Source organism: Osmia bicornis, chromosome 6 (genome assembly GCF_907164935.1).
Source record: "Osmia bicornis bicornis chromosome 6, iOsmBic2.1, whole genome shotgun sequence".
NCBI classification, from domain to species: domain Eukaryota; kingdom Metazoa; phylum Arthropoda; class Insecta; order Hymenoptera; family Megachilidae; genus Osmia; species Osmia bicornis.
The window spans coordinates 8,753,646-8,768,995 of NC_060221.1; the positions used below are offsets into that span (position 1 = coordinate 8,753,646).

Genomic DNA, 15,350 nt, shown 5'->3' on the forward strand with positions numbered 1-15,350 from the left:
GAAATGATGTCAGAACGTCGGTATCTCGTTATTCTTTTCAGTTCTAACCAGATGATAAATATCAACGTTACTGGTTAGACTGGTAGTAGAAGCTGTCCTCTATTGAATCGATGTTTCAACCTATAAATACCCAGGTCAATGGCAGCGGCAACAAACAAGCGACATCAGCCGTCAGAATCAGTATTGGATTTCGTTTCTGTTTCGTCATGGTTGAGATAGGTCAGTTACAGATCGAGCTCCACTTTGCGAACCTCCTATTCTCTTGTTTGCCAACCATTTCATTCATTCTATCGAAACCAACTACATACAGGGTGTTAAAAAATATCCTGAAGATCTCTACATCGCTGGATAGATCACGAAAAATCGAAGTAAAAAGTTGTGTAGCATTTTTCGACGGAATCAGTAGTTTAGCCACATTTCGTTGTTGAAAATTGAAAAATTGACCAATCAGCGCGCAGCTTGAGTGGCAAGACCCGCGGAGTAGGAGACTAACCTCCTCTGCCGCCGACGAATCGCGCCGCTGCACTGAGCGTTGCGCTTACGCATGCGCCGAGAGCAAATAATTTGTCTGTTTGTTTGGGGAAACTTCCGAAAGGCCCCATCACCCCAGGACAACCAAACTTCGGATTTATAGTAATTGAGGGACGAGAAATCGAATGAGACCATTTTCAGAACTGGCAAATAAACCGTTCCCGAGATATACAGGGTATTCTAAAAGTGCGGAAACCTCCTATTACCTCGATAAGAACGCATTTTCACGGAAAATTACTAACATAACCTAGGTTAGGGTTAGGGTTAGGGTATTCTAAAAGTGCGGAAACCCCCTATTACCTCGATAAGAACGCATTTTCACGGAAAATGACTAACCTAACCTAGGTTAGGGTTAGGGTTAGTCATTTTGCATGGAAATGCGTTCTTATCAAGATAATAGGGGGTTTCCGCACTTTTAGAATACCCTGTATATCTCGAGAACGGTTTATTTGCCAGTTGTGAAAATGGTCTCATTCGATTTCTCGTCCCTCAATTACTATAAATCCGAAGTTTGGTTGTCCTGAGGTGATGGGGCCTTTCGGAAGTATACCCGTTTGTTTGTTTGTTTAATCTATTAGTGGCTCATATCCAGCTGTTTCAATTTATTAATACGTACAATTTTCGTCTGCATCCTGTAGTAAAGATTGATATCGAACATATCCAGGAAACCATAAAATTGCTATCTTTACAATAGCAAACAACGTTCGAATTATTTAAATAATTAATTAATTCCGTCTCCACTAGACTCTCGGCGCATGCGCAAGCGCGACGCTCAGCCGCGCGGCTGGTCGACGGCAGAGGAGGCTAGTCTCCTACTCCGCGGGTCTTGCCACTCAACCTGCGCGCTAATTGGTTAATTTTTCAATTTTCAACAACGAAATATGGTTAAACCACAAAACTTTTCACTTCGATTTTTCTTCATCTATCCAGCGGTGTAGAGGTTTTCGGGGTATTTTTTAACACCCTGTATAACTAGGCACTTCGGCTGCAGTTCCATGTTCCACCGCTCGTAGAACCAAAATTAGGATATTTCCCCTGATAGATATCGACGAATCCTATCGAATGAGCCTAGTCCCAGGTTGCACAAACGAATAATGAAAAAGTTATAATCTGTTGAATTTTTGTATTTTTTACTTAAAAGGAAATTTAAAGTTCCTATTTATAATAGCGGTTGAGTGGCGTATAGGTTAAGGCACTCGCTCTTCGATAGCGAGACCGAGAATTTGATGGAATTGAATAAGCGTTGACACACTTGTACTTCATAGTATAATAATATATATTAAACGAAAATTGAAAAATACATCAAAGTAAGAAAAATAAACGTGTACGATCTCCTTCTTTCATTGCCGATCTATCTGCACCACATGGGGGCGCTCTCGTCGATATCCGGGAGGTGTGTTCATGCTTGCCAACAGAGTTCGAATCTCCGAGGAGCAAAAAAGAGAACAATTTTTTCCCGAAGACCCTAACCATATCGTACAAAGCTCAATCGCATTTTCTCTCTCGATTTAATTAGGTTAGGTTAGGTAAATCTTTCTCATTTGCACAACCTGAGACTAAGGTCATTCGACAGGACTCGTTGAGACCTTTCAGAATATAATATTGTCTATTAAAATTCAATTAGAAATGAATATTATTAATGTATTAGGTTAGGTCAGGTATATATTGCCCTATTTTGGGGGCGGTGAAACACGGAACTGTATCAGACACCTGCTCTACGATAAGATTGGCAATATTTTTTCTTTATTTTTTTTTTCTATACGTACCCTGTGGAGATGACTTGTAGCACTCTGACGGAATCATTGAAAGGCTGATTTTCAGCACGATTCCGCTCGCGGATGTTTCGCAAGGGCCAAACCGAGTCACTGACATTTCTGTTTCTCCCACACGATCGCTAACAGAGTGACTCATTCACGAAGACAACGAACCCCCGAAAGGAAACGCGAGTGAATGAAGCGATGAATGGTGTTTCTCGTGAATAAATTTACTACCGCCTTTACGCGATCTCCTTTTGCCTTCTACTCTTGTGTTCTTCCACCTTTTCCTTTTTTTTTTTATCTTGCTCCTTCTACTTACTTTTCATTGTGCCAGGTCGCTGCGCGATGCCAGCCCGCTTCAATTAATTTGTCCTCGTAATTCGGCACGGAATTAACCTTCTTCTTATTTTCGCGTTTGTCGCACGCCCAACGATTCGCCAAACTCTCTGATCGGTTTAGTTCATTCGTTACACGCTCGCTTCTGACTTGTCAAATTCTAAATTCACTGTATTTTAAAAAACATAAGAATTTTAATAAGAAAGTGGTATAAGTCCATTTTTGAAAAAAAAAAAAATGAGTTAATGGTAGTTGTAGTCAGATATAGAAATCGTCTTTTCATATTTATGATCACGCAGTCGATGGTGTACAATATCCTCATAAATTAATAAAAAACAGTTGGACTGTAAAATATTATCGCAGGAATGTTTTTGTTGAAAGTGCAATAAGTAATAATAATAGAAGCAACTTTGCCTTTAAATATGGACGGGAAAATGATACATTGACTGAAAATATGCTGGATGAGGTTTAAAAGTGATGTACCGCACAAAATTTTTTACAAAACTAATAAGAAAATTTTTTATTTTAAACATCTTAGTGAAATTACTATGTGTCCACTGTATAAAACTTCAAGATCTATGAACAGGGAGAAATATAGCGTTATGATGAATTTACTGCCTTACATACCACCTATTTGCCATGAATACTTCACTGTGCTAAGTGTAAAGGAGAAATAAGTTAAATATATAAAAAAGTTTTTTTAAATTTTTAGTCACCTTAACGAAGTAATTTACTTTTTACACTTGTTTATTTATATTTTCTTTTTAAATACAACTGAAATTAATTTTTAATAAACTTGATTATTCGTGTACTTACACGTCCTCCCTTTAATTATTATTTTTTACATTGAAAAATTCATTTCAGTAAAGCCAAAGTCTATAAAAATATGGACTTAAACCTAACTCTTGTTTATATTTTTTATAATATATTATTATTGAAGTGGTAGAAGTCCAATTGAAGCTCAAAAAATCTTTTATTTTGTTTAACACTTTTAATAATTATTATTGCATAATAAAATTCAATAATTTTATAATCTTAAAAACATCATCCAAATTGATTAACGTTTGCCAATATTTTTGAATTTATTGCAACGAAAACCCTTAAATATCTCGATACATATATGAAAAAATGGACTTATACCACTTTCAAAAATAACGGCTCATATTGCAATGATAGTGGAAGTATTCATTTGTTCCGTACCGTCGAATCGGCGCGGCGCGGCGGCCCAGTTTCATCGTGTCGTCCTCTTCGTCGATGAAGCGAGCCGCTGCACTGGTCTCGCTCGAGCGAGTACCAACATCGGTGCACCGTGTCATTTGCAATTGTGTACAATTGTTATTGTTAACGTCGACGCTGGTGTCCCTATGGTTTGGTCGGTGTCCCGGTACGGCTGCTCGCGTGACAAGCCGGAACACCGACCACTTCCTGTCCATCTTTGCACGCAGCCACGGCTGATGGCGTCGAAACGGAAAGGGCGCAAATCTACCAACGTGTAAAGAAATAATAAAAATCAAAGTTTTTACAATCTTTTTAAACACAGTAGGGGAATTAATTCTGGACACTTTTAAATTTTTACTTAAATTTCGCATTTATTCAAATTATTTAATATATAATCATTTATATTTTATATTCTAGTCATTGTTTTCTAATTTTAGAGCGTCGCTTATAAAAAAAGATCTACTTTTAATATACAATAAAAATTACAATTTCAACACATCAAAGGAGGTAGAAAGAAATTAATATTTCGTTGGATACGTTTCGTGTTGCCAGGAGTAAAAACAAAAATAACAACTCAGTTTAGATTTTTTTAAATAAAAATTTTAAAACATTTACAAACCGAATCATGTATTATAATAAAAATATTACGGTATCAATTTAGCATAGCAGAATACACATTTTCTGCACAAATATGAAATAAAGAATATTTTTATACAAAGTGTCCAGAATTAATTCCAGCAGTGTAATTATTCGACACACGATTCTTGAAGCTTTCGCTTCAGCGTAACGAGATCGCGCAAAACCTGTTCCTTTTTAGCGAACGTTATTTTTGTCGACGAGCCACCCTGCACCCAGGGCGGTTCGAATTTTCAACGGCGCGGACCTTGAAGGAATCTTAAGCTCTGCCACGTATTAATTACACGACCGTGATCGAATCTTTTCTCCTCTTAACAACATTGTTTTCGGGCGGTTTTTTTTCCTCAATCCACCCTGTAATGCGGGCAATTTTTTCAGATTCGTGCGCGAAATTATGGTTTCACGTAAAATAGCCATAACGTCGGAATTATTGATCATGTCTCACAACGGCTGGTGCCTAATTTTTACGGCACAACTCTTTTTAAGCGTCACGCGATTTTAAAGAAAATAAAAACCCTGTTTGCACAGAAACTTTTTTTTTTAAATGGGAAAAAACATTTATTTAAACTATATGACTACGAGTAACGGCTGTGTTTCCGAATGGCCCCACTAAAAATTCAGAACTCAGATTCCGTATATAATCTAAATTGACTACAAGAAACCGATTAAACTTGGTTTCAGAGCTGGATGTCTTACCGCTTTTGAGATGTCGTGATAAGGTTAGGTTCTGTGTATGCGCAGTATTGAATAGCGCATGCTCAGTATCGAATAGCGCATGCGCAGTATTGAATAGCGCATGCGCAGTATCGAATGCACATGCGTAATCCCAAAGTTGTACAAAAATCTCTTATAACGATATCTCAAAAACGGTAAGACATCTAGCTCAGAAACCAATTTTAATGGGTTTCTGGTAGTCAATTTAGGTTATATACCGAACCTGAGTTCTCAATTGGGGTGGGATCTTCGGAAACTTATCCCTACAATCAACTACAAACAAAATACTATCATTTTCCGTAAAAAATAATTAGTTTTTTCAAAGTTAGGTGCCAGGTTCACATAGCCACTTCTTTCGCCATTTCTTAAGATTAATTAATAATAAGTTTAGATTAAAATAAGATCTTGAGTTTTCAATTTTGGTGGGGCCATTCGGAAACGTATCCCGAGTAACTTCAACTTTTCTAGGTGGGTTAAAACATATCCCACGATGCATAAAAACCTAAGCAAAAGGTGGGACAGTTTTTAACCCACCTAACCCTAAAGAGTTAAACGTCTCCCGCAAACAACGTGTTAACATCCAACTATTCAATTACATTCTAAATATCCAAATGGTTCGTCGAGTGTCTCCTAAATAATAGAGAAGCGACGTCCAAACAAAATCGACTGCCACGAAACGGTTATTATTCGCATGACGTGTCTGATGTCGTGACTGACAATATTCGAATACATAGTCAGTACCTATTCGAAGAGCCGATCGTGGTCGTTCGTCGACCCGAAAAGGAAACGCGTCCCTCCGGACAGCTGGCGATAAATTATTTACCGCGAATTGTTTCGATTATTTGTCGACATCTTGTAATCACGAATACACGACGAATGTAATCTAACGATATGCCGTAATTTTGCTGGATTTCAGGGCCGTGAAAGCATTTCAGCAGGTGCTATGGGTGGAACCAGGATTTCCACGGGCCTGCGAGGTTCACCTACGACTCGGCTTGATGCTGAAGGTCCATGCTGATTTTGATGCCGCCTTGAAGCACCTGACACTCGCCTTGATCGATGCCACCACACCTGCCTCCTTCTCCAAACTCGAAAGTGAGTCTCACTTTTCGCCTACACAACGGTACTGTTCGGCAAAGGGAAAAAAGATGAAAGAAATAAAGCGAACAGCTGTCAACCGTGAACAATTTTTACATGGAAATTTTACTCCCATACCACATGTCGCGTCGCGTCGTTCCACTCACTTTCTTTTCCTCGTTAAATATCGCAGAGATTTTAATTAGCTTTGTTTTCAATGGAAACAAATTAGTTGGTATACAAGAAGTAACATGAAGGTATTGAAATACATTTAATGGATGTTAAATACGATGGGTTTTGAAAAGGGAGAAAAAACGATGGCAAGTGAAAAGTTGGCACGTAACAGGCAGAGAAAATAATCCCGTTGGTTTTGCGTGTGCACTTTTAATGAATTATTTAGCGAGCCACGTTGAAATCGATACTTCCGCCGCGTGAGTAGCCCCTATTACATAGCTGCGCGACCACGTCTTGACATCTCGGCCCCCGATCTCCTCCTTTGCTCACTTTCTTTCGCGAACTTGACCCCTTTTTCTAACGTGATACAGCAAATGTCGTGTCACGTGTGAATGCGATAACTCGTATCACGTGTTATACGGTATTTAAGGGAACGATAAACGCCACCATAAACACGCCGACTGCTATGGGGAGGATCACTGATCGTTCGCGTTACACCCCACAGGATAATGCTCTGCCAATTGTTCTTTCCCTTCAAATTTTAATATTTCAAAAGAAAAAAGAAAAAAAAAGGAAATGGTAAAACAGAATACTTCATTTAAAATTGGACCAAAAGACTTGAGGTTTCCCGGGAAGCTATATAAATTAATTTACTAAGAAATCGGGAAAAAAATAGTAAAAGGCAATGTTTTACCTTTTTTATTTAACCCTGCAATGAAAATTTAAAATATGACATTTGTAAATTTAAGTATACTATGTGTATGCGGAAAATTTCACCGAGATTAGTCCATGCACTTAGAAATTACAAGTAATTAAAATTTCCAAAAATCGCGATTTTTTTCATCTAACTAAAAACATAATTAGTCACGTTTTTAGGCGAAAAAGTCACGTTTTTGGGAATTTTTATTACTTGTAATTTCTAGATTAATTAATTTTTTTCATTTTAGGAATTTCAAGTTTATTAATTTTTATTAATTTTCTCGATAAAATTTTCAGCATGCACCTAACTTATTTGAATCTACGAAAGACATATTTTAAATTTTCATTATAGACTCGCAAAAAAGTTGAAAAATTACCTTTCACTATTTTTTTTTCACCATTTCGTCAAATTGTAATTTTTTAAAACAGCAAAAGTACATAGTAAATTAATTTGTATAGCTTCTCAAAAAGCCTCAAGTCATTTGGTCCAATTTTAAATGAGGCAATTCTGTTTTAATTCTGTTTTAATAAGTATGTAATATTAAAAACGGGGATCCCTATTACCGTGTCGGGAATTTCGAATTTATTTGACCGTTTTACCCGCGTCACTTTGGATTATGTACCGAGAAGCTCAGAATGAGTCACGCCGCCGGTACTCGCAACCGGAAAACGACTCTGTCTGTTGTGCTGTTTAAAGTCTGGATTTAGCACAGGAAATAAAAATACACTTTTAGATACGAGACATGATATGACGATAAAATTTCGCTCGCACAGATTGCGAACGCGTTACTGATTATAGCAACGCGACTCGCTATTCAATACGCGCTGAATGCTGCGCGTCTTTCTCCCGTTAATGTACCTTGTATTTGCATAAATTTTCCGATAAAAGTGTAGCTTTCAATTTCAAATGTACAATGCGGAATTTAAAAATTTAAATTTAATCGAAAATTCGTGAATCACTATTTAATTATTCCATCGAATGATTAAATCATTCCGGACACTGTGAATCATCATTCGTCATCCGAGGAAATCATTTTGTGTCTTGTAAAATATAAAGCAGCCCTGAAAGATTCTAAATTCGGTTCATTGGTCCACTGGTCAGGAAGAAATTTTGATATAAATTTTGTTTTACATAATGTAGGAGAGGGGAGAAGAAATCTTATTTTAAAAATGTCTAAATTCTGCACACCTACCTCAGTTATTTGCATCAAACCTTGAATTGCAAATTGATATGCTATAAGTGTACACCATTTTACACTGTTTTTATCAAATTATGTCAAATATTTTATGGTGCGAAATTCGTCAACCTGATACAAAACTTTTTCCCCATGCCAATGGCGCAACCATAATTGTCTCATAGAGAGATTAAAAAAATTGTTTATACCTTATTAGTAAAGATGTGCTGGTACTCGAAAGTAAGGGCACTCACTCTAATTTTCTCCAGATAACTCGAGCCCGTACCTTTAGTATCTTGATAATGTAGGAGAGGAGAGAAAAAGGCGTTTTCGTCTCGGGATCGTCTGTCAGACTTTACAATTGGGCAGAAAACAGACTATCCCTGCCCCAGACACCTATCATACCGCAATTCGGAACTCCTATTATATTGGAAATGCATTGCCAGGCGACCGCTAGCGAGAACGCTGATCACCGACCATCTCGCCGCCACCTAGCGGTCCCCGGACCGAACTAACGGCGTCCAGGGAGACGAAACCCTCTCTCCCCCTCCACTAAAATTGTTTGTCCGTTGTAGTTTGTTATAGCTATGATATTAAAATACTTGTCTCGTGTTGCGTGTTTCAGTAAAATTTCATATAGCCCATTTGTACGAAGTCCAAGGGAAATATCGTTTAGCAAGGGATCATTACGAAGCGTTGCTGAAAGAAAAGGCACTACCTTCTCATTTAAAGGCTGACATTTGCCGTCAATTAGGTAAGTTCAATTCATTTTTGTCTGCCCTAGCAAATTTCTCTGATACTTTAGTTACTTAACACTCTATTGCATGGATTTTTATGACGAATTGGAAAAAATATATATGGGTGTTAGTCTATTTAAAAATCAGTGTGGTCATGAAATAAATAATAAAATTTTATTAGAAAATGTTATTTATTGCATTTTATGACTGTTCCTGTGTGGGAACTTTATACATATGCAGGTACAAAAAAAAAATCTCCGTGTATTTATCACTTACTTTGCATGAACATCACGTAAACAATTTTTTTAACATAGAAACACAAATGCATGTGACATTTCTCGCACATAACTCCTGATTTGCCCTTGCATCCTATTACCTTACACCTTTGCCTATTCTCAGTCCACAGAGGCCAGTGTGCAATGTAATCAGTTTGTACATCCAAACTTCGTCGCGGTTCTTTACATTGTTTTATTCATAATGTTTCCACTTGGAACCAACATGTTCAGAGTCTTCAGTATTGTCTACTTAATACGTTGAACGCCACGGTGAAAATGGTCATTTGTTATAGGACGTCTCGAAGCTCTAATTATTAGCCAATTGAAAATCTTGATAAGGGAGCTATAGCATTTAGACTTTCTCTCACTTTTATACAGGCCAAACGGTACGAGTTATCGAAAAAATTCTTGCGCCATTGTGTTTAGTGGGTCAAAGTCTCAACGAATGGCCGAAAATTATTTTTTTGCCACTTGCAGGTTGACCGGAAATGCCTGAAAAAGGGTTGGCTCTAGAGCGAATTTCGCTCTAGTTGACTTTAGCTTGTTGAAAACAGAAATACTTAATTTTCAAATTTCAAATTTTAAGCTCTCTATTTACCATTTTACCATTGTACCATAACAATATTACTTAAAATAATGTTTTTCTGTCGTTTCCTTTTACTATTCAGAGATGTGTAATTTGCGATGTCGGTCAACGGCGACCCTCATGGCGTTCAACATTTGAAATTTAAGTTCCCAATTGGGAATGGAATGCAATAAAGGGATAAAATCATATTTTTCAATTAATCCAAGCATATAACCCTATGAAAAATGTCGAAAACCAATCCTCTCTCTAGCGCGGGCGTTATCGTTTGAACGTTAATTTTTACGATTTTCCAAACCAAACCTGACCAACTGCACGTCGAGCCACGAATGGGAAAAATTGCGGTTATTAAAAATTCTTGATCCTCGGCGTTGCGGTGTCCGTTCTCTGGTGTACGTCCCAGTCTCGGTAATTGAACAATCGCGGGCACAATCGGTAAGCAGATCTTTTATTTAGCCGCGATAACGCGTTGGCAATGTTCCCGGGTCAGATACGCACGGGCTCGATCCGTTGTACACGGGGGTTAATTAAACCGGCAACCCCTTTTGAAATTGTTTTCATCGCGTCGCGTCGTCGCGAGCATTCGCCTCCTAGGATTCGGCTTAAGGCTCGGACCGAGTGTACAAGCAAGTAGCAGACACGTGTATTGATTTATTCCGGGTTGAGGTGGCCTGGCGATGAGATGGGGCGCAGAGCAGGAGGGAGAGTTAGCCAGGGAGAGTGTGCGTATTCGAGCGAGAGAAGAAAGGGGTAGGAGAGAGAGAAAAAGGGGTGGGATCAGATTCGATAAGGAGACGAGATTGTGGCAACTCTTCTACCCTTCCTATTTTCTCTCCTTTCCCACTCCCCCCTCTCTCTCTCTTTGTTCTTCTTCGATTTTACTCTCCAATTTTCTTCTCACCCCTTTTTACCATCTACTTTCTCTTTCCATCACCCCTTCTTCCTTACTATTTTTTCCCTCCGTCCAGCCTTGTCTTACGATCTTCCTGGTACCATTCTCCTCTATTGCCTCTATGTTTCTTTCGCAAGGATTATGTAACTTTCTACAGTTCCCGTTTCATTGGATCAACCTTACAATTTTATCGATGCTATTGCACTTTAGAATACTTAAGACTTTCTTTAGTTTTCAATTATTAACCCTTAAATGCATAGTGTCTCAAAAACGAAACACTGTCTTTAACTTCTTATTTAAGTATCAATCGTAGTGAAAGTTTTACTTTTGGCTCTATGCCATATTACCTTGGTCCATTCAAACGAAGTATGAAAAAAAAAAAAAGTAAATCCGTGCGCTTTTCAATATTGACGAATTGTTTTGGCGCATCCGAAGAAGTTCGTGAAAGTTCAGAGTGACAATAAAATTAAATTTTTTGGAGATTCATTCTTGCTAAAAAGATATTTTATAGGCGAGTAACTGTATTTTATGCTTATATGCGTTTTTTTACTAAAATACGTTGGTCTTGCACTGGTTTTTTATTTGATTCATCTGTTTCAAAAATGATAATAATAATGTTAATAATAATAATAATAATAATATAGGTATACTGATCAAATTGAGTAACCTTCTGTTTCGAAGTCGGTTAAAAAATTAAAACCTACATACTAATTATTTTTTTTTGTATTTTTGCATAAACCTATATAATAATCTACATATACTAAATTTTTTCAGTTAAAATTGACGATTGTCATCGATGATCCGCATACGATTTAACGTGTCAGTTATCGATGAAAATTATTTCATCAATTAAAATATGAAACGTATGTTGGGAAGGTGCTCGGTTTGCGTTTAATGAGACAGCGCTAGGCGACACAGCAGGTAGAGTCGAAAGATTATACAGGTCAAGCCGCACGTCGCACTGACCTACTTGCACCTGGTAAATCCCTCGACGAGCAAACGTTCCGGCTGCTGGGACACTTCGTTTCCCAACCCTTTCATTGACGTATCAAATAATTTTTTCATTAAACGACGAAGAATATGCGCTTCCAAGTTTTTGCTGAGGTGAAAGTCCAAACAAACGTTCCTTTATACTGCTGTTGACCCTTCAGGGTGTAAAACGAAAACGAAAACGGAGGGAAAAAAGGTAATTGTCCTAAAAGTTTCGCACGCCCATGTACGGATCCGAAACGGTACAAGACTCTTTTACAACCTGTTTACTGCTTTTCGCGTGTCAACCTCTCGGGACCGGTCCGATACAGCGTTCCTTTTTTACTTCCCTTCCGTAATTCCGTACCCTCGTTTACTTCATAACTTTGTCCTGGCTGCGACAATCTCGCCACTCCGTCCGTTCAGGTATAAGCGGCGAGTAAACCGGAGAAATTTCATCCGAGGGATAATCTTCGAGCATAAAGGAAACATGGTCCTGGCCAATTTTCTACGAACTCGTGCGATTTTATTGTCGTTCCACGATTATTATGCCGGTGTAATTGCCTTGTAAACATCAGGGCCAGTCCGTAAAGCATTGTGCCCGCGTTTTATGGAACTTTGCCCTGAGGCTCGATTGAAAACGCTTCGAGAATTCCTTGGTCGTGGGAAGAAAGGAAAATTTTTCAATTGCATACATACGTGAAAATCAAAACTATTTTCCAAACGAAAAATGAAACAAAGTAAACAGAATCGAGCTGTATTGTGTAATGTCTAATGAAACGTTATCCTGTAAAAAAGAGCTCGTACGAAAAGTTACTTGAATGAACGAACGAATGAATGAACGAATGAATGGCTAGCTACAATTAGAGTACAGTGGTATATGCTTTAATTTCGTTGGTTGGTTTATGAACACCGACCGACTTAATTCCATTTAGAATCGCCGTGCATTTAACGTCGCATTCTACGATTGTGTAACAACTTGTTACGAAATTCGCGTTTTCCCACGGCAAGTATTTAATTTACCGACCATCTGCGTGTACGTGTGTGGATAATAGTCGCAAAGGCACGAAAATTGCCCCGATCAAAATTTCATGACAGGGAATAAAAGAATCTTGATGGATAAACGTGGAAATAAAAATATCAATTTGTATCTGTTAATGGTTCCATAAATACACTCGTGGAATTAATTCGGGATTGACTTCTCGTTGGGACCCTAATTGCAGACATTTACCAAATATTCTTTATTTCATATTTGTGCAGAAAATGTAGATTCTGCTATGCTAAATTGATACCGCAATATTTTTATTCTAATCTATAATATTTACACTTAATATTTTCACACGATTTCGTTTGTAAATGATTTAAAATTTTAATTTAAAAAAATCTAAACTATGTTGTTATTTTTCTTTTTGCGCCTGGCAACACGAAACGTCGCATGATGTGAAATATCAACGAAATATTAATTTTTTTCTACCTCCTTTGATATGTTAAAATTGTAATTTTTATTATATATTAAAAGTATGGCTGTAAATGGTCTTTTTACTAATCTTTTTATATAAGCGACGCCCTAAAATTAATAATAAATTAATAATAATAAATAATTCGAATAAATGCGAAATTTAAGTGTCCAGAATTAATTCCACTAGTGTAGTTTAATTTTGGGAAATAAGAGCCGTACACACAGAATATAATGACGAAGAGGAAGGAACTTGGAAATAAAGGTATACCGTTACAGCTGTAACAGCTGCCTTTAAGGACAGCACGTACACGCATACCTTGAACCTATTTATACCTAGATTCATAGACAACCCTTTACACCGTACACTATTCAGAGGAAATTTGATAAAACCGTCGGCTGAAAAGGGACGAAGTTAAAATGACGATTTTCCTCTTCAATGTTTTTCTTATTTCAACAGACATGTAACTAGGAGATTGTTCCCGTTTCCTAGAGAAACTTTTCAACTATTTTCTAAGATGGAGCCTGTACCCGGCTCGTTTCTACGCCTATGTTTATAGAGGGTTGTAATTCGAGACTGGCTGGATGGGGGGAGAGTGGGGTAAAAGTGGCTACCCTAGGTTATACCTGCGAAAATCTATTCAGTTCGGTACTGGTCTAGTGTTGAGGCAACACGTCCTCGATTCGCATCAATCCACGGGAAACGTTGCTCCCGTGGCTTCCTTTCTATCCATCTTTCCTCCCTACGTTCTCCGTTTCAACGCAATCTTTAAGATTATAACCGACAATGAAAAGTTTCAAGTATTCCCCAGTGAAATGAAACAATTCCAGCAAACGGCAGTGATTCAACGATGACATAGCAATTAACAGGTGATGGAAGAAATATCTTCTTTAACCGTGATTTGTCGCGTTCATTGTTTCAGGATGGATGTATCACGTGGTTGACTGTACAGTGTTAGGTATAACGAGACAGCAAAAGCAAGCGATCGCTATTCACTGTTTGCAAAAGTCCATTGAAGCGGAACCGAAGAGCGGCCAAAGCCTTTACCTGTTGGGACGTTGTCTGGCTGCTTCTGGAAAAGTTCATGATGCGTTTATCGCTTACAGGTAACTATTGCCCTCTCACCATAAGCGTCATTTAATCTCGAAATTTCTTTTACATCAAACGTATAAGCCTCTTAACTGGCATGCAGCCCACACGTTGTCGTTACACTCTTCGTTTCACCAGGACTTAAATACTCTAAGGCAGGGATGAGCAACCCGCAGCCCCCCCCACACTTTCTCGTCCGGCCCTTCAAAGATTTTACATTTTGACTTTTAAAAATTCCTGCAGTGTCCTGCAACCTCATTGTACCCTAGGCATCTTAGTTTAATTATTGGAAATGATGCCGAGATCATAGATAGGCACTGGTGCCATCATTTCCAAAAATTAAGCATCGAAATCTCTCGGTATGAAATGTTACGCCGGGCAGTTTCAATAGTATTTCTATTAATCAGTGTTTTATTTCTGTAATTTTTTATACTTTATTTTGTTAATAAAGGGATAATTTGATAATTTCATGGGTATACTTCCGAAAGGCCCCATCACCCCAGGACAACCAAACTTCGGATTTATAGTAATTGAGTGACGAGAAATCGAATGAGACCATTTTCAGAACTGGCAAATAAACCGTTCTCAAGATATACAGTGTATTCTAAAAGTGCGGAAACCCCCTATTATCTTGATAAGAACGCATTTCCACGCAAAATGAATAACCCTAACCTTAACCCTAACCCTAACACTAACCTAGGTTAGGTTAATCATTTCCCGTGAAAATGCGTTCTTATCGAGGTAATAAGGGGTTTCCGCACTTTTAGAATACCCTGTATATCTCGAGAACGGTTTATTTGTCAGTTCTGAAAATGGTCTTATTCGATTTCTCGTAATTACTATAAATCCGAAGTTTGGTTGTCCTAGGGTGATGGGGCCTTTCGGAAGTTTCTCCAATTTCATCATAAGGCCCGCGCAACATTTTTAAATTTGTAAAAAGAGATTGCTCATCCCTGCTCTAAGGGGGGATTTCTGTCGTGCCTCTCGAGCCCGCGATATCATTGCCCGCGTCAATCTGATAACAGCTTTTT

General features: G+C 38.0%; 1 protein-coding gene across 3 annotated transcripts in view; it reads left to right on the top strand.

Moving 5' to 3' along the window:
- Positions 1-15,350, top strand: part of LOC114874915 (histone demethylase UTY) — a 78,245-nt gene that overhangs the window by 53,751 nt on the left and 9,144 nt on the right. For all 3 annotated transcript variants that reach the window (XM_029184647.2, XM_029184648.2, XM_029184649.2), the window contains 3 exons: positions 6,109-6,287; positions 8,943-9,071; positions 14,153-14,336. In XM_029184647.2, coding sequence (XP_029040480.1) covers positions 6,109-6,287; positions 8,943-9,071; positions 14,153-14,336 — 492 coding nt within the window. The remainder of the gene's footprint in view (positions 1-6,108; positions 6,288-8,942; positions 9,072-14,152; positions 14,337-15,350) is intronic.